The 15,897-nt window shown below is 38.3% G+C and overlaps 1 protein-coding gene across 9 annotated transcripts in view; it reads left to right on the top strand.

Annotated features, from left to right (window-relative positions):
- The window catches only part of LOC137347714 (rab GTPase-activating protein 1), a 225,995-nt gene extending 212,392 nt beyond the window's left edge, over nt 1–13,603 (top strand). For all 9 annotated transcript variants that reach the window (XM_068012542.1, XM_068012535.1, XM_068012536.1 and 6 more), the window contains 5 exons: nt 2,398–2,502; nt 3,473–3,556; nt 5,833–5,904; nt 8,248–8,445; nt 12,591–13,603. In XM_068012542.1, coding sequence (XP_067868643.1) covers nt 2,398–2,502; nt 3,473–3,556; nt 5,833–5,904; nt 8,248–8,445; nt 12,591–12,713 — 582 coding nt within the window. In that variant the 3' untranslated portion in view covers nt 12,714–13,603. The remainder of the gene's footprint in view (nt 1–2,397; nt 2,503–3,472; nt 3,557–5,832; nt 5,905–8,247; nt 8,446–12,590) is intronic.
- Nucleotides 13,604–15,897: the final 2,294 nt, after the last annotated feature.

The following is a 15,897-nucleotide window of genomic DNA, read 5'->3' as shown; positions in this document are numbered from 1 at the left end:
GTAACAAGGAGGATTGATGAGGGTAGTGCAGTGCATGTGGTCTACGTGGATTTTAGTAAGAAATTTGACAAGGTCCCGCATGGCAGACTGGTCAGTAAAATGAAAGCCCATGGGATACAGGGGAAGGTAGCAGGTTGGCTCAGTGACAGAAAACAAAGGGTAGTAGTCAACGGATGTTTTTGCGAATGGAAAGCCGTTTCCAGTGGCGTTCCACGTGGCTCAGTGTTGCGACTCTTGCTGTTTGTGGTTTATATTAATGATTTGGACTTAAATGTGGGAGGCATGATTGGAGCATTTGCGGATGACACAAAAATTGGCCGTGTAGTTGATAGTGAAGAGGATAGCCGTAGACTCCAGAAAGATATCAGTGGTTTGGTTGAGTGGGCGGAAAAGTGTCAAATGAAATTCAATTCAGAGAATTGTGAGGTCATGCATTTGGGGAAGGCAATCAAAGCGAGGGACTACATAGTAAATGGGAGGATATTGAGAAGGGTAGAGGAAGCGAGAGACCTTGGAGTGCATGTCCACAGGTCCCTGAAGGTGGCAGGACAGATAGATGGAATGCTGAAGCAGGCATAAGGAATGTTTTCCTTTATTGGCCGAGGTATAGAATACAAAAGCAGAGATGTAATGCTGGAACTGTATAAAACACTGGTTAGGCTGCAGCTGGAGTATTGCGTACAGTTCTGGTCACCGCATTACAGAAAGGACATAATTGCTCTGGAGAGAGTATAGAGGAAATTTACAAGAATGTTGCCAGGGCTTGAAAGTTGCAGCTATGAGAAAAGATTGGATAGGCTAGGATTGTTTTCCTTAGAACAGAGGAGGCTAAGGGGGGGCTTAATTGAGGTGTACAAAATTGAGGGGCCTAGATAGAGTAGATGGGAAGGACCTGTTTCCCCTAGCAGTGAGGACAATTACCAAGATTTAAGGTGATTGCTAGAACGATTAGAGAGGATATGAGGAAATAATTTTACACCCAGAGGGTGGTGGGTGTCTGGAATTCACTGCCAGGTATGGCGATGGAGGCAGAAACCCGCAACTCATTTAAAAGGTACCTGGACATGCACCTGAAATGCTGTAACCTGCGAGGCTATGGACCAGGTGCTGGAAGGTGGGATTAGATGGGGTGGCTAGTTTTTCTGGCCGGCATGGACACGATAGGCTGAATGGCCTCCTTCTGTGCTGTAATTTATTTTATGGTTCTATGTAAACTGCAAGCTTCAGTTAAAAAAAATCCGTGAAAGATACAGTTGAGACGACTAGAGGGGCAATCTTTTAAAAAAACATTTTGTGCAGTGGTTCAGCAATGTGCGCATTGGTAGCTCGCTGAGATTAAAAGGGTTAAATTGAGGGCAGGTTGCAGAGACTAGGCTTCTATTCCCTTGAGTATAGAAAATTAAAGGGTGATCTAGTTGAGGTGTTTAAGATGATTAAAGGATTTGATAGGTAGATAGAGAGAAACTATCTCTTCTGGTGGGAGAGTCCAGAACAAGTGGGTGTAACCTTAAAAGGGGTGAACCATAAAGCACCACCTCAAATAAAGGGTAGTGTATATTTTGAACTTTATTCGCCATAAAGCCGTTGAGGCAGATCATTTGAAAATTACAAAACTAAGATTGGTAGATTATTGTTAGGTAGAAGTATTAAGGGTTATGGAACCAAGGTGTGTAGATAGAGTTGTTACAGAGCAGCTATGATCTAATTGAATGGTGGAACAGGCATGATAGATATGAGTGACTGAATGACCTACTTGTGTTCCTATGTTAACCATATTTTCTGATATAAACCTACACAAACAGTTGAACAAAATGCCCTCAGGATGGTTTTTATCTGTAATTAGAATTGCAAAGCTATTTTTCTTTATGTGCAGTAAATAACATTTTACAGCTGTGCTCGTTATATGAATAAAGAACATAATTAATAGATATTGTTGAATGGACAATTTAACAGAAAAAGTTACGTCCCCAGTAAAATAAAAGCTGCTTCATTCACTATGAACAATATTTAATGCAATGATGAAAGCTTTCCAATAAACTCTACTGGCGCCTATGCTGTTTATTATTGAGTCACAATTTATTTATTTCTTGTGTTTTCAGAAACATCCTTAACGGTCTGAGTGTTTATATTTTGGAACAGATGTTTGTTCAATGCAAAACCAAATTTGATATTGTAGCTTCCAGAAATAATGCTTCGTAATGGAGTTTAATTTCACTATAATAAAAGTAGCATATAGAGGAGTTTGTTACTTTCAGCACTGTTGGAGATGAAAGAATGTCCTGACCAATGGAAAGAAAAATATTAAATAACCCATTTGGATTAAATATTTAAACCATAAATACAGTACAACAGTAGCTTGAAAATAAATTAATGTAGATTTATTTATTTTTTCTGCAGGCAGAGGAGAAAGCAGATGCATTAAATAAAGAGCTACTCATGACCAAGCAGAAGTTAGTTGATGCAGAAGATGAAAAGAGGAGATTGGAAGATGAAGCCACTCAGGTAATTGAATTATATCTGTCTACATGTCTTATTCTTCATTTGTTAAAATGTTTTATGGTTTAAACTGCTAGTTAGAAGTGCCTTCAATAGTGTCATCAGTAAATACACTGAGACATGCAGAGCAGATGTTCCAAGATCCTACGGTCTTGATTACTGATTGTAGCCAAGGTAGTCGTGGGCAAGGGGTTGTTAAATCGGTTTCAGCATCTCCAGATTAGAGATAGGAAAAATAGTGCACAGTTCTTCCTCCTAGTCAATGACAAGTACCTCATGCTGGATGGTATGAAAACATGGTCTGTGCTCAGCACTTGCAGTTCCTTCAGTTGAATAAGTCTATTAACACGCACTGACTAAACAGACACGAAGAATGATTACTTGGAAGCCATAGTAGAGAGCCACACCTCCATGGAACCATACCGTAACATGAGTTGCAACCTTCAGGAAAGAAAATCAGGGTGAGGATACAGATGAGATTACTGGTTAGAGGCAATCTTTTGCATAAACATTTTGTGTAGTGTGTACCCTGGTGTTCAGTAATGTGTACATTGGGTAGCTCATGTCATTAAGTAATTTAGCACAATTTTTTGTCTTTTTGAATGTTTCTTGAATGAAACATTTTGTAACCATTTATTAGATTTATCGATATTGATAGATTTGTAAATATTACGTATATTTTAAATTTTCCACACTCCTGTTTTGTTGTAAAACTAGCAGAGTCCAGTAACAGAACAGTTCCACTGTTCCTTGAGTAGTTTGCAACTTTTTGATTCAATTAGCTAAACATTTTCAAATTATGTGCTAAAAGTTATCTGCTTATACCGTTGTTAAGATATTCCACTTTACATAGTACTAGCAAAATTGAATGATGTCAGTTATCTCTGTCCAGTAGTATTTTTAACTGAGTATTCTACTAAAGCTGAATTAGTTGTGTCTTGGTTTTCAATTTTATGCCTGGTTCTACCTTTCATAGCTGAAGGAAATGTGCCGGAGAGAACTAGACAAAGCAGAATCAGAAATAAAGAAAAACAGTTCAATCATCGGTGATTACAAGCAGGTCTGTAAGGCTCAAGGACTTTACTGCAGTTATTCCTTGGTTGAAGTTTGAAAAGGTTATTTTTGTCTGTGGAAATAGATGATGCCATGGATTGTTGCTTGTTCAAAGGCTTTGTCTAGAAACCAATGATCATATTAACATACAGTGCACAGTCTGAAAGAAACCTTTCAACACCCATGAAATTGTCCTTTTTGAGAGAAATATAAGGTCCGAATACTGGAAATTTGAAATACAAACACAAAATGCTGGGATTACAAAACAGTTCCATCAGCATTGGAAATAGAAAAGAGAAGTTAATATTTCAGGTGGGAAACCTTTTTCAGGAGAGTTTTCTGTTTTTCTCCACAATTTCTGTCTTAGCTGCTTTTTTTCTGCTCACAGCTCTTCAGATGGGATGAGACAATCTGTGTTGTATATTTCCTTGTAACCACCTTCTGTGATTTAATGGGAAACCAATTCTGCCATTTTAGTTGTATGTTGCATTTGGCCCGTCCTTCCATCAGTGAGATGGTGTCTGGGTCTGATAATGTAGTAGTGTGAAACTAGACTTTCAATCCAGAGATCATGTCTTTAATCCCACCTTCGAACCAAGGTGTGAAATTGAATTCAATAAATCTGGTACTTTGTGTACTAGCATCGTACAAAAGACCATGAAAGATGCTGGATAGTTGTAAAACCCCCCCTGCCCTTTAAGAAAGTAAACCTGCTACCCCCTACCTGGACTGGTCTACACATGACTACAGTCCCACCCTATCTGGTTGTTCCTTGATAACTTCTGAAGTGGCCTAATAAAGCACTCTGTTGTACAAACAGTTGCTTTCAAGTAGAAAGACCCACCACCACTACCACCTCAGGACAGCTAAGGATGGGCAATAAATACAGCTTTGCCACTGTGACCCACATGTTGAGAAGAATGTTATTTATTATGTGGCCCTTTCAAGAATTGCTCAACATAAAGCTGATGAATTAGTGGCCAGCAACTCAAATGTTTCTGATAAGAAATTCCCATGAGGTATCAGCCCCATATTTTTAGTCTTTGCTTAATTTGTATATGTATTTTTTTTCAACTTGCACTATACTTGCATGGAAAACTCCTAATGTTAATGCATTGGAACATATTTATGGCAATTTAGGATCAAATCTGTTACTATCAGGCATTCGTATGTTCCACATGTTTACACATTCAGACAATTGATATTCATTTGCTTCTCGTAAGGTTAAATCCTAATCATAATTTGTTCCATAAAATGGGATGTTTTGTTCTACAGGAGTGCAGAATTGTTTCCATTATAAAAGTGTTTCCTATTTTAAGCTTTGTATGGATCTTACCTATTATTGGTATAGTTTAAAACTAAGGAATGCGAGGTGATACATAAAGATGCCAAATACATCTATATAACAGCATTTTTGAGCCTCTCAACAGAGTTGACAATCAAAGTCATATCTATATATTAAAAATCACTTCCTGCCTCCTAATCATCTTGTCTTGAGTTTTGGTTGTACTCTTCTGTCAATATTTACCATTGTAAATTGCTAAGTGAATATTTTGCTTTCAATTTTCTCAGTTAACTATCTCAATGTAGTTGCAGGTCCTGGCCACTAAATGGCCCAGAGGAATGCATTTTCCATGTGTCTCAGTTCTGTCATCTTGAAATATTTAAAAAATTTGAATTCATCAACTGACCATGAACACCTAGTATTTATATGAAGAAGGTGAAATCTTTTAAGATAATTTCCTTTTATTAACTAGCATCTAGGTGGTGTAGTGGTAATGCTGCTGAACTAGTAACCAGAGGTCCTGGGGATATGGTTTCAAATCCCATGATGGCAGCTGGTGAAATTTAAATGTAATTAATTAACTTTTTAAAAAATCTGGAGTTGAAAGCTGGTCTTGGTACCATGAACCTATCATAGATTGTCATTAGCACCCATCTGGATCAATAATGTCCTTTAGGGAAGGAAATCTGCCATCCTTACCTGGCCTACATGTGACTGCAGACCCACAGCAATGTGGTTGACTCTGAAATGGCCTAGCAAGCCACTTCCTTGTGAAGCGCAATTAGGAATGGGCAACAAATGCTGGCTTTGCAAGCGACACCCACATCCCATGAAAGAATTTTTAAAAATGAAGTCTTTTAAGGTAATTTCCTTTTGTTAACTAGCATCTGGTGAAGGCTGTTAGATGATTATGGATTTTAATCTTAAGTGCAGTACACTGTACATAATGATAAAGTTATAGTATGTATGTTTACTTGAGTCATTAAAATTCTTTTTAGATCTGCTCTCAACTGAGTGAGAGGCTAGAAAGGCAGCAGTCGGGAAATAAAGCTGAGTTGGAGCAAATTCGGGTGAGTCTCTGTCCAGTGTAACCAAGGTGTAAATTAATTTCTCTAAATAAATAGATAAGTATTCTTCAGTTAATCTTATTTCAATGATGGGAAAACAAAAAGATCCAACTTTAATTTTTTTTTTAGATTTAAAAGAAATAGTTTGCAGTATAATGCACTGGAAATCAATAGCATGACGTAGTATGTAGACCTGCAACCATTGTTGCTCACAGTGAGCTGATTTAAGCTGTGCCATCGGGGAGTGGTGCACAGTGGAAACCAAATGCTTTCCAGTATGAGACAAAAGAATTTGAGAGAGATTGTGATTTTAAGGGCCTCTTTGTGCCTGGAAACACAAACATTGATAGCCTGTGCCTGAGAGCAGGAGTAATGAGGAACTTTGAAATGGGGAAGAGAAGAAAAATGTAAATTGGACCAAATGTTTTAAAAATATTAATGAATGTAGTGTTGTTGATGAAAATTTAAATTAATATGGGTACAGTTTTAAAATTGTGATAAATGATGGCAGCTATCCGATCATGGTGATGTTTATAACTTAAAAATGTCTCTAATTTAATTACCAAATAGCTGTCATTTCCACTGCTCTATGTCGACTTTCACTAATGTAATTGGTGAAACCTCAATTATGATGCTTGTGTTATCTAAAAAATTAGTGATATCATCAAGCAGAATAGGTGATATGAAACATGTTAACTGTGACTGCACATATAAAAGTGAAAAGAGAGAAAACAACAAAATCTATCTTGGTTTTATTTTATGGGCTTGCATATGTTTGTGATTATTGGTTATGCTTGCCAAGTGCAAACACCAGTAGATGAATCTTACTTGTGGAGGACTGTATAACTCTTCCCAGTTGGAAACCCATATCTCTCTTGGATTCCTGCAATTTTTTGTATGTCAAATCTTACTCAATGATGTGCTGTTTTCCCAAAAAGATTACTTCTTAAACTTCATGGTGTAATCAGATTAGGTTGAGAATTATCTGTGAATGCTGAGTTCAATTTTCCAATATAAAACCACCAAAACAAAATTACAAAAGGTCTTGAAAGTTTAAAAACAGCATTAGATTTTTCCATGAAATGTGATTTGTTGTTTGGAGAGGGTGGCATATTAAAGTATTTATATTTCTGTGCTAAAGATTTATTATTATGTAATTGAAATTTTGAGTAACATATGCACAGTTTAAAGATTGTGTTATATTCGTGGAGTCTGACAAATCACGATGACTAAATGTCAAGACTGTTCCTTTGCTTTTATTTTGTGTAATGTGTCTGCAAAGTTATACACTGGAGTATCACCCTTTGTTGCTTTGAGAAGCAAAAAAACCTTTAAATTTCTATAAAATACTGATGTGCTTTCCAGATCTGAATAGAACACCATGCGAAAAATTAATGTTAACATGAAAAGATTTCCAAAGTCCTGAATGAATAACGACATAATGTTGTAAATGGAGCATCTCTGATCTTATGTGTTTACAACTTCTTATTGGTGGAAAATGTGAGCACAAACTCTCAGCAGTAATGGGCCAGTGAATCTGTCCAGTGACTAGCGGAATCTTACAGAAAAGAAGAGGCACTACAATTTCTCTGAGACCCAGAGTTAGGGAGGAAAATTTAACGAAGGAAATTTCCAAGAAAAGAAAAAATAACTTCTTTCAAAGAAAGTTCACTGGATCTTTCGGAGAGCTGGTGCAGACGTGATGGACCGAATGGCTTCCTTCTGCACTGTAATGATTCCGTGAAACCTCCTATAGCCTGAATTGCATTTTGGGATTAGTGATTCTTTGAATCAGTGTTTGAATCAACATGGAGAAAACACCAGCTTCAGTCCGAGCCTGCTGTTTACTGTAATTGCCTGGGTTTTTTCTCTCTCTTTTGTCAAACCAGTGCTCAATAATGCTGGCTCCTCATAAAAGGAAACTACTGCAGCAAACAAACAAACTTTCAGTAGAATTAGAATAGAAACTTTCAGTAGAACCTTACATACTTTGTAGATCACTATATTACTTCTGATGCTGTTAAATGGTGTGATACCTAGCATGCTATTCGTGAATTTATGCATTCAATTAGGAAGTGTTCTGTTGTGCAGGCAGCTTTTATTCTCAAATACAACTGCATTTATTTTAATGGGTAATTGGGCATTAATAACTCCATAAACATTATATGGTTATTACATTCCAAGTAGAACATTATATTAAGATCATAGCAAAATGGGAAATAAAACTGTATTATCTTAGGGTTGGTGCAGTAACTTTCTTCTTCAAAGCCTGAATCAGAATATTTTTATCTTAACAGAAATGATTTTATTACAGAGGTAGTAACTATACTGTGCATCTTGATTCAGCAAAAGGTTGAAGGCTGTGATCGCTGCAGAGAACTCTTCAACAAGGAGGGGACGCTTAAAATTGTCAGTACTTCTAAGGATATCTCGGATGAAAATCAAGATAAAGAGAAAGAGTTACTGAAGAATCAACTGAGGGAGATGGAGCTGGAACTGGCTCAGACCAAACTGCAGTTGGTGGAGGCAGAGTGCAAAATACAGGTGTGTACAGGCAGGGAGATGAAGCAAAATGAGCAGAACATCAGCTGCAATGGAGGAATGATTCATTGACAACAGATAGTGGGGATAAAATCTAAGTGACTATTGCAAGTCCATTTAGAAATATATTTTATATACATTGCACTGTTTATGCTTAACATGAGGTGTATAATAAATAATATATACATTTGAGTAGCAAACACAGTGCCACTGGACGAAATACCTACACTTGTCTGAATAAGTTTGCTACCTAAATAAGATCTGAAGCCAATTCACTCTAAAAAGTTTTGAAACATTTTGACTACATGAAAAGGCACTTTGTAACATTAAAGAAGTTTATGTCTCAAAATGAGTTGAACTGCATGGAGACTGTCACGCAGCCAATCATCCATGATGAAGGGTGAATGCACCAGCTATAAGGGTGTCTGTCATCTGACGTAATTTGCTGACCCACTTCTGCCTCATGCTGGCAGTCGGGTGTGAGGGGAGCTCGGTTAGAGATCGGGGTAGAATTAAATATATCTGAATGGTAAAAGTTGTAGGGAGATTACAAAATGTTACTTCAGTATTAGTACTTATGCGATTGTAGACTTTTTTTTTTAAAGTGGGCTTTAATTGGGGAGGGATGCCATATGAGGCTTGAATGTTGTCACGGGAATTGTTCCTCGGTACCAGCAACAAGTTTCTTTTTAAGTAAAACAAATATATATGTTTGATTGTATAATTAACTTTTATACAGAAAATATATTTGCATTTATAAGTGGAGTCTGTAATTTTTATAACATGGGAGGGGGAGACCTCAGAAGTAAAATGGTTGAGAACCCCTGCTTTTAGGGCATGTGAGATGTGAAAGGCGCTATATAAATGCGGATTTGTTCTGAAACAACTCTCATCAAAGTCACAAATTACATCCTATGTGACAGTGACCGGGGTAAACTATCCCTTCTCGACCTGTCTATAACCTTTGACACGGTTGACCACACCATCATCTTCCAGTATCTCTGTCATCCAGCTGGATGGAACTGCACTTGCCTGGTTCCATTCTCGCCTGTCTAATTGTAGCCAGAGTGTCAGGTACAATGTCTTCTCTTCCTACTTCGGCATAGTTATCTCAGGTGGTCCCCAAAGATCTATCCTTGGCATCCTCCTGTTTCTCATCTATGTGGTGCTCCTCGGCAACATCATACGAGAAAACAACATCATGTTCCATATGTACGCTGATGATACCCAGCTCTGCCTCACCACCACCTCTCTCAACTCTCCACTGTCTCTAAATTGTCAGACTGTTTGCCAACATCCAGAGCTGCATGAACAGCAAGTTCCACCAACTAAATTGTGGGAAGATTGATATGTCTTTGGACCCCACCAGAATCACCACTACCTGGACACTGCCTCCATCCTTCTTCCTGACAGTTTGAGGTTGAACAGAACTGTTTGCAACCGGTATTATATTTGACCTTGAGATGAGCTTCCAATCAAATATAGGCACCATCACTCACTGCCTATTTCTGTAACATTGCCCAACTCCGCCCTGGTCTCAGCTCATCCACTAAAACCCTCATCCATCCTTTGCTACCTCTAGCATTGACCATTCTAACACAATATTTGACGGCCTCCTATGTTCTACTCTCTGTAAATTTGGTTGTCTAAAACTCTGTTGCCTGTGTCCTAACTCACATCAAGTCCTGTTCACCCATCACCCTTGTGCTCGCTAATCTGTATTGGCCCCTGGTTAAGCAGCTCCATGATTTTAAAAATCTCATCCTTGTTTTCAAATCCCTCCATGGCCTCGCCCCTTCCTAACACGATTCTCCTCCAGCCCCACAATCCTCAGAGATATCTGGCTCCTTTAATTCTGGCCTCTTGAGTATCTCCAATTTTAATCACTCTGCCATTGGTAGCCATGAGTTTAGCCACCAGGATCCTAACTCTAGAATTTCCTCCCTAAATGTCTCTACTTTTCTTTCCTCCTTTAAGACACTCCTTAAATCCTACCTCTCTGACCAAGCTTTTGGTCATCTGCCCTGATGACTTCTGATGTGATGTGCTGTCAAATTTTGTTTGATAATGCTGCTGTGAAGTGGGACATTTTGCTGCATTAAAGGAGCTACATAAATCCAAGTTGTCGTAATTCAAGGCACCTCCCTTAATAATAATGGTATTCACCCTAAATCTAAAACATTTTCTTCCTCTTAATGAATCTTGCATTTAAACTGCGGATGCTGTTTGCCAGTGCATTATTCTTCTTTTAGTTTGATGTAGAGCCTTAGTAAAATTTAAGTCAAAATCGTGGAAAACTCTCTGCTGGCTACAGTCATATCTAGCTCAAAGGAATATGTTGTAGTTGTTGATGGCCAATCATCTGAACCCTGGGACATCACTGCAGGAGTTTTCTCAAGGCAGTGTCCTAGGCCCAACCATCTTCAGCTGCTTCATCAATGACTGTCCCTCCATCATAAGGTCAGAAGTGGGGATCCTCGCCGATGATTGCACTGTTCCATTCACAACTTCTCCGATAACTAAGCCATCCGTGCCCGCATACAGAAAGACCTGGACAACATTTAGGCCTGTGCTGATAAGTGGCAAGTAACTTTCGCACCATACAATTGCCTGGCAATGACCATCTTTCCTTGACATTCAATGGCATTACTATTGCTGAATCCTGGGGGTGTTACTATTAACCAGAAACTTAATTAGACCAGCCACATAAATGGTGTGGCTACAAGAGCAGGTTGGAGTTCTGCTGTGAGTAACTCTCCTCCTGACTCCCCAAAGCCTGTCCATCATTTACAAGGCATGAGTCAGGAGTGTGATGGAATATTGTCCACTTGCCTGGATGGGTGCAGCTCCAACAGCAGTCAAGAAGCTCGACACCATCCAGGACAAAGCAGCCCGCTTGATTTGCATCCCATCCACCACATTAAAAATCCACTCCCTCCACCACCTGTGCACTGTGGCAGCAATGTGTACCATATACAAGATGCACTGCAGTAAGTTGCCATGGTCCCTTTTGACACTTTCCAAACCCCTGACCTCTACCACCTAGAAGAACTAAGATAGTAGGCTTGTGGGAATACCACCGCCTGCAAGCCACCCCACAAGTCACATGTGAACCTGATTTGGAAATATATTATTGTTCCTTCATTGTCGCCGGAACAAAGTCCCGGTGCTCCCTCCCTAACAAACTGTGGATGTACCTACATCATATGGACTGCAGCGGTTCAAGGTAGCAGTCAGGGCATATAGGGATGGACAATAAATGCTGGCCTTGCCCTCATCAATAAAAAAAAATGTTAAAACTTAAAAGATGGTGAGGGAAATAAATCTGGAATAAGACCGCCTTAAATTTGGATTGCTCAGTGATGAGATGCCAGAATCCTCTTGATCTGACCTGCATTACTTAATAGGGAGCAAAGTTTTGTGTAAGTAATGGTAGTTTTAACATTTAACCTATAACCTTTGTTCACCTGTGTGAAATACTGATTGTGCCTGCAGTGAGTGTGATTTTTAAACCCATCCGGTGAAAACAAAAACTAACAAACTTGGAGTAGTCCAGCAGTAAAAAAATACATTCTTTTTAAAACGGAGTGATTTGATAGCTCCAACAGTAGGGCATTGTTCTTTCAGCTTGATGTACAGCTTCAAATCCCATCTCATCTCAAGTTTGCATTGAGACTGCCCCTAACGGAATGTATTGTCAGCCTTTGCTGGCAAAACTACTCAAAAGGTTTCAATGCTCATCTTGTTCTCCAGTCTGGGGAGAAAAAAAACAATAAAACATTAATTAAAAAATGTACTCCCCACACCCCCCCCAACCCCCTTGTCTCATAATTTAGAGGCCTAGATCCCACTTTCTGGAATACTCTCCCTAAACTCCTCCACTTCCCTCTCTTTTGACACTTCTTATAACCCCCTCTTTGACCAAGCTTTTTTCCCCCCCTCCTAATCTCTCCTCCATTCACTCTTCATATCCCTTCATGAATCTGCAAAGCACCTTTGGACATTTTTCTAAGTTAAAAGCATTATATAAATGCAAATTGCTTTTTATTAAAATGTCAGATGAACTATAATTGTAGAACTCTAAACTACTTCAGTGACAAAAATACAAAACTGACCTTCAAGGAATGTAATTTCTCTTTTTTTTTCAGGACCTGGAGCATCATTTGGGTCTAGCATTAAATGAAGTTCAAGCAGCAAAGAAGACCTGGTTCAACAGAACAATAAGCTCCATTAAAACAGCGACTGGTGTACAGGGAAAAGAGACTTCATAAAGTCAACTGGGTGAATGGAAGAAAAAAAAACAATACTGGTCAAAATGTGTTCACTTCTGATATATATTAGGGGACCAGAATATGTATTCTTACATATACAATCTGTGGATTAACATGGTTAACAACTCCCAAAAAAAAGAAAATCCATAAGAAACAGCTTTTACCTTTAGAGTGGTCTTTATACTGCTGATGTTAACACTCGCCAGACCTGTGCTACAGTAGTTTTGGCTCTATTCTGTTCTCTTGAGACAAGCGGACACTCCATTCTACTGTCTCATTTGAGACATGCACATTTGAAGATCAAATTTAGGTACCAAGAAACAAGCTCTTTCCACTTGAAACAAAAAAAATTCTAACCGTTAACTTGATACAGTTTTTGATTTTGCATCTTCTGTACACTCTTTTTGATATCAATTTATTTGTCTGTTTGGAATCGAAAAGTTGGAAAGTAAGCAAAGGAACACAGCTCCACGGACAAGCTGAAGTCAATGTAGTTTTTAACATACTCTGGGTTTCTAGTGGGGAGTCTGTAGATTGGAGGCCTTTGCACCTTATATGTACCTATTTATAATGGTTTATGTTATGCTGTTAGACACGTCTATTGTGAGTGTCTGAGAGGCACTGATTTGTACATAAACATGAAAGTTTGTTTATTTTTTAATTCTGCTTTCTCTTTTGGTTTCTTAATGCTGCCTGGTGTAATATTTTAACACGGGAGCTGATGTGTCTATGCTAGTGCTTTGTCCTGAATGTTATACCACTGTCCTATTTGTTTGATGCCAAATGTGTTGTAACTTCCTCATCATTAAGTGTGGACATTGTATTAGAATGCAGAAATTAGGGTGCACTGTGTATACTTCATGCATTGAAATATATACTGGTAAAAACTACTGAGTTTGATTCCTCTGTTGTCCTTTTGTTACTAAGATTAAATGTTTCAATGTTCATCAAACGTAAATGGAGTACTAACTTGTTGCCCGGCTGCTCCAAGGACTTGAATCTCAGAAGTTGCTATGTCCAACAAGCATGTCTGTTTGGCGTGAGTTATAGAGTTCTTGTGTGTTAAAGCCATGTGGTTGTTTCTTGAATAGTAGCTTTTCAAAGACCCCTGCTTAGGGACTGGAGTAAACAGTTTCTTCTAATACTTTAGAACTAGAGATGGAATGATTTGCTTATAGGCTGCAGTATGGGTGATGATGTAATCCTAATATTTGTTAAAACAGCATATATTAATATTATGGGGTTCTACCTTTACTTGGTCAGAGGATTACCAGAGATTGGTGTATTGATCATGAGAAATCATGGACATAAACCTATGTTCTACCCCTGCATTTAATGATGACACCAACAGACTGCAGTGCTGGTCTGCCAAATTGTGGCTTTTATGTGGGTGACCCATGTATCACAGTGTACTCAACTCTCATTAAATTACTCAGTTTTTTAAAATAATGCTTCCATTTATAGAGTCTTTATCATGTCACACGTGAGTCACTTAGTTCAATTTTATTTTTGCTCCATGCAGTTATGTGTAAAGGTCTACTACTTTAGTGTATGCTAAAATAAAATGTGTCTATCATGAGCAAACTACAGCATCTATATTAAACCTAAAAAACCACATGACCGTTGTCTTTGAGCAATGTTCCTTTCCAAATTGGGGGACAGTAACTGATCTGCAACCTTCAGGCTTCTGTCTGCTGATTGGAAGCCACGTGCTTGTTGCCAGGAGAGGATGGGGGTGAAGAATAAACATTCGGCAGGGATATCCTAGATCACACTTTCTCCAGTTTTTACACTGATATTGCTGTGGGAACTTGCACCCAAATTACCTGAGAGCCACAGCATACGTTGAAATGTAAAAAACAATATAAAATGAATGGATGTTAATGTAAACAATTCAAGGATGAAGGAAGCCTTAAACATATGCTACCTTCATTCTTTATCACTTTGCTTCAAGCTTAAATTTTTGTAAATAAATCAAACTATCATTTATGCATGTTAAACACAGCATGTTTTCTAAAAAATACAATTATGGAAATGTTTTCTTGTAACAAATTCTGAAATTATAAAAGCATTTAAAGATATAAAAAAAATGCAGTGTAGGTCTCCTAAGGAGAAATATAAAAATGATTGAGTACTACTGCACCTAAAATTCTGGGTTTAAATTTACACAATTCAGAATTAGAGTAAATGCAGGAAACTAGTATTCTCTGGTCTTTTGCACTGGGGAAGTGGAGTTATATTAATGGGCCAAGTGGGGTTTCAGTGGACATAATTCAGGAGCAATACAAAGGATGGAGGAAATTTGAATGGCGTAAATCAGCTTTGTGTGCATATTATTGGTGGAGGAAATGGCACAACTCCATTCATATGCTAAAACCTTTGAGGGAATTCCAGGTTTATCTCACAGTAGTTCCAGAGCACTGTTTGGTGGTCAAATCTGTATGGTGCTGGGTGAGGTTGTGTGAAGTGAACCATTGCCCACATTCAGCTGCAACTAATCTGTTAACTAGAATCTCAGAATAAAAGTATTCCTCATTACTTTTCTAGGTTTTGAGACTTTCTAAATAAAGGCTAGCCACATATTAAAGCATGTAACATGATTGTGCAAAAAAAAAAGCAGTATTTTCACAAAAGCTAGCTACTGCAGATGCTTGAAAGCTGAAATAAAAACAAAATTCTGTAAATACTCCAGGTCAGGCAGCATCTGTGAGACAAAGTTAACATTTCAGATCGATCACCTTTCATCAGAACTGTAAAAAGTTAGTGATGCAGCAGGTCTTAAGCAAGTACAGAGGCAGAGAAAGATGGGAGGGGATGAAAGAACAAAAAAGGTAGGTCTGTGAAAGGATGGAAGGCAGGAAATATTACTGACAATAGGGATAATAGTGCATGGTAAAAGGGATGGTAATGGACCAGTTAAATAAACCAAAGGTGGGTCTAGAGTTGGTGTAATTTGGATAGCAGAATCATTGTTGTCTGTAAAAATGTGTTTAGTAATTATGATATGAATTTGTTAAACTCAAATGTTGAGTCTGGAAGGTTGTAAAGTGCTTAATCAAAAAGTGAGTTGCTGTCCCATGCGTTTTACAACAGTGTAGGAGGCGGTGGAGGACTGAGGTCGAGGGGGATGGACAATTAAAATGGCAAGCAACTGGAAGCTTGGGGTCACACTTGCAGACTAAAC

This window comes from Heterodontus francisci, chromosome 32, assembly GCF_036365525.1.
Source record: "Heterodontus francisci isolate sHetFra1 chromosome 32, sHetFra1.hap1, whole genome shotgun sequence".
NCBI classification, from domain to species: domain Eukaryota; kingdom Metazoa; phylum Chordata; class Chondrichthyes; order Heterodontiformes; family Heterodontidae; genus Heterodontus; species Heterodontus francisci.
Note: the sequence above shows the minus strand (reverse complement) of the source record. Positions and strands in the feature narration are given on the sequence as shown.